General features: G+C 41.5%; 1 protein-coding gene across 1 annotated transcript in view; it reads left to right on the plus strand.

Annotated features, from left to right (window-relative positions):
• Positions 1 to 793: 793 nt before the first annotated feature.
• Positions 794 to 4305, plus strand: part of LOC122079969 (protein OBERON 3-like) — a 5884-nt gene continuing 2372 nt past the window's right edge. Inside the window, exon 1 of the mRNA XM_042646782.1 lies at positions 794 to 2939. Coding sequence (XP_042502716.1) covers positions 1025 to 2939 — 1915 coding nt within the window. The 5' untranslated portion in view covers positions 794 to 1024. The remainder of the gene's footprint in view (positions 2940 to 4305) is intronic.

Here is a 4305-nt window from a genome sequence, read left to right on the forward strand (position 1 = left end):
ATTTCCATTTTTATAAATTTCGTCGGAGGTCTTCAGCATGGACCTCTCTCTATCTACAATTCTTCATAGAATAATAACCACCCTCCCCAATTAAAAAACTATCTTCATTCTATGTATTTTTTTTTTAATTATAATGTAATCGTATATTAGGTTTCACCACTCTTCTGATACCCCGCTTGTACCATAGAATACTTTCTCTCAATTAACCTTAAAAATATATAAATTCATTAAAATAGTTATAATAAGGGCGAAGAAATGCTATCCACATGTGTTCCCCATGCCTAAGCATAATCCTTGTACAACCATGGCTTTTTAGAGGTTTTGAAAGGAAGATGTTGTATGATTGCTATAAATGCTAGACGCGTAGTGTACTCTCCCTCTATAATTATTGGGAAAAGATTACTGTGTAATAATATCTACTACGTCAAACACATTGGTGATGGAAAGATCACCCAACTACATTAACACAATGGCCACACCACCAGACAGTGATCTCCAACCCACAAGTGGTTTCTTACCGAGGACCGGTAGAGAATTACAATTTCTCTGTCCTACGCTGGCGTAGACCACGATTCCAAATATATATATATATATATATATATATTTTTTCTTATTATAGTGTCCAATCTGGTTCTGGATTGGGATCGGTGATGACTCGTCAGTGCCTTTGACCCATGTCCTCCACCTCGTTACCCTTTTCAATAATTCAGTAATTAGATAAACTGCAAAGGGCATTATTGGTATAGGGCAAGAATCACAGGTTTTTGGGTGTAAATGCCAGGAAAAAGAAATACAGCCGTTATGGTCTACTCTTCCAGGCAAGCAATGGAGATGTGAGAAAAGATTCGCTCAGAACGAAACTAGATCTGTTTTTGAAGTGGAAGAGTAGTAGAAGAAGAACTGGACAAAAGGGGAATCTACTCTTCTCTATCTACTCCAACAAATTCTGCCGCGCTCTCTCTCTCTCTCTCTGTTCTTTTGGGGGAGGAGAGAGGAGCTAGTGACTCTCTCGCTCTGACCAACCATGTTTCCAGATACCGATCTCTCGAATGGTTTTGTTCACGCAACTGAAGGCTCTACAACAAATAGGCTCAGACAAAACGTTCCCGTGCAAAATCGAGAGAGCCCAGATGGGAAAATTGGCTATTCTGAAAAGGGTAGCGATTTTCTGAGCGAATCAGAGTTGGGTATTGATGGGTTCCGTTCAAATGCTTCTTTAAGAATTGGGAGTCTGGGATCACAGGAGCTTACCCTGAGCTATCTCTGCGATAATTCCAAAATGGGTTTCCAAGAAAAAAATATTTCAGGGAAGAGTCTATTGAGAGCGTTGGACAAGGACAGGTATAATAAGGGGAAGGAAGTGATTTCGGAGAATCCAAACGAAGAGGAGAGATTGATAGAGCGAGATTTTCTGCAACTAAATGGAGTTAGGGCTACAGCAGCAGGGACGAAGCGAGAGCTCAACGAAGAAATCGAAAGAGAGAAGAGGGAGAAGAAAGTGAAGCTGGAGACTCTTAATCTCTCTTTAGCACTTCCAGATGTGACCCTGTCGCTCACATCTTCACCGAATGCAGATCCTCCTGCTCCTCCCAAACCAGCCAGAAGCACTCAATCATTGGCTCCATCGAACAACAATACTGTCTATACACGAACTGCGAGCTCTGACGACTTCACGGCTGCTTCGCTCTCCTATTCTTACTCTGTCCCGTTCTCTCACAACCCAAGCTGCTCACTCACTCGCAACTCCACTGAGAACTACGAGTACTCAGTTGGGAGTCACCGAAGAGATACTGACCAGATTTGGAACTGTGGAGAGGGAACTAATGGATCAGTTCATAGTCGGTTCAGGCCCGTCGGTGAAGGCGGTGTTGCGCTGTTAAATCAGGGTGGCGGAGGAGGCGCCGGTGGTTTTGGTCATCAATTGATGCAGGGTAGTCGTCGGATCAATAAGGAATCATGCAATAGTCTTTACAGAGCAACCACGTCTGATAACCAATCCTTCTACCCGTCGGAGCTCCCGGCAAGGCCGAGGAAAGATACAGCCTCCGTGGATTCTAGAGGAAGAGCTTCTGGGCAGAATTCAGATGGAGGCAGAGCAAGAAAGCTCACGAGGCCTGAGAGGATTCTATTCGAAATCGTCTCTGAATCTATCCCTGATATGTCTCAGACAATTCAAGAGCTCCCAGATGATACAATCGAATCCGCAAAGGAGCACTTGAGGAATCTCATTGGGTCGCCTGAGAAGAGTGATGAATTTAACTATCTGCAGAATCGGCTTGAGAGGAGATCGGACCTCACTTTTGAGACACTCTCCAAGTCCCATAGAGACCAGTTAGAAATTTTGGTTGCAATCAAGACTGGCATTCTGAATTACATATCAGGGAAGAATCGTCTCCCCTTGACCGAGCTTGTGGAGATCTTTTTGCTCATGAGGTGTCGCAATGTGAATTGCAAAGGCTTATTGCCTGTTGATGACTGTGACTGCAAGATTTGCTCGAGCAAGAAGGGATTCTGTAGTGCTTGTATGTGTCCCGTGTGTATGAAATTCGACTGTGCCTCCGATACTTGCAGTTGGGTTGGTTGTGATGTTTGTTCCCACTGGTGTCATGCCTCCTGTGGCATTCAGAGCAATCTCATTAAGCCAGGGCCCAGCTTGAAAGGGCCTGCGGGGACAACGGAGATGCAGTTTCATTGCCTAGGATGTGAGCATGCTTCTGAGATGTTTGGATTTGTTAAGGATGTGTTTATGTTATGTGCAAAAGATTGGGGTATTGAGGCCCTGAAAAAGGAACTGGACTGTGTCAGGAAGATCTTCAGGGGAAGTGAAGACTTCAGGGGGAAGGAGTTACAAAGTAAGGCAGAGGAGACTCTCTCAAAGCTTGAAAACAGTATAATTTCTTCCGCGGAAGCCTGTAATTCCATCCTTCAGTTCTTCAAGTGTAAGTCTCACTTTCTCAAACTCTTTTTTTTTTTTTTTCTATGTTAACTATCTTTTCAACTGTAATATGCCTTTAGCAAGGGAAATCTGATCAATACAAGGGTGCATATTGGTGTTAAATGGATAAGAATCTGCTGAAAAAGTAGTTTCTCCCATGAGGTCCTTGTGAGTTGTTATTGAATTTGAACTGGTATACGACACTATATTGATCTCTATTTACTGAAAAAGCTATTAGGGATTTTTAGATCAGATTGCTTGGTTTTGACTATTCAGTTATAACATAAAGTGCTTTCTCCAGGCTAGCGTTGTTTGGATGGCAACATTCCTCAAACCGATAATATCTGTGATCATATGGTGAAAGTTTGTCTTGTATAGAACTTATGGGTCAAAGTCGGCCTTTCCAGACAGATCCCTCCTTCCCTTTTTATTTTTTAAGTAATTCGTACAAGGTTTCTTTTGGGAAAGTGGACCACATAGTATAATGTGTTTGAAATGATGAAAGAGATATAGTCTTGCTCACATTCTAATTTGTTTTATCTTAAGGATATAATCAGTTTTGATAGAGGGAAAAAGAAACCTAGACATTGTTCAATTCCTTATTTCATGTTTAAGCTTTCGGAATTGAAACTATATAAGATTAGAATGCAAGTAACTGTTTGGCCATATACATGAAAAGTTTGCCTCTCAAGAACGCACATAGTTTGGTTGACAAGCTCAGTGATGAATTTGAACATTCTACCGTGCTCATGTCTACTCAACATTTATTATGAACCACCAGTAGTTGGTAAGGTCCCTGAACTCAAGGGGCTACTTGAGAGGTTGGAAGATACTGGCATCTCTTAGGTTGCCCTTACACCCACCATCGTCAATTTCCTGTACACATGGTTGGAATCCCAAGGTGTTGAATTTGGTGTGATTGGGTGGTTGGAAAGTATTCTAGTGATTATGGCTTATCAAGGGAATAATACTTCCTAGTATGTGATTTCCACAGCATGGGATTTCTTGGATTTTCCGTAGGAATTTAATAGACCACGTTAACAGTTGAAGTATCAAGCATTAGACTCTCATGGAAGTTTTTCTGAAGTATGCTGGAGTTACTTTCGGGAGTTGTGAAATGAGAGGAAGCCATTGCTAGTTGAGTGATAAATGTTGCTCCAGCTTGGCCATATTTCAAAACGTGATTGACTTGCTTTATTCTCTAAGAAATTTCCTTTTCTTAAGTGGTGTTTGTCAGTTATCAATATAGGCATGCTTGGGCTTCTTGTACTACTTTAGTGTTTCTGGTCATCTTGACCCCTATAATTTTCCTCCTTTTCTTCCTGTTTGTGGTTCTAATAAATTTCTTCCTTTTTTTTTTTTTTTTTTTT

The sequence above is a fragment of the Macadamia integrifolia genome, chromosome 5 (genome assembly GCF_013358625.1).
Source record: "Macadamia integrifolia cultivar HAES 741 chromosome 5, SCU_Mint_v3, whole genome shotgun sequence".
Classification (NCBI taxonomy): Eukaryota; Viridiplantae; Streptophyta; class Magnoliopsida; order Proteales; family Proteaceae; genus Macadamia; species Macadamia integrifolia.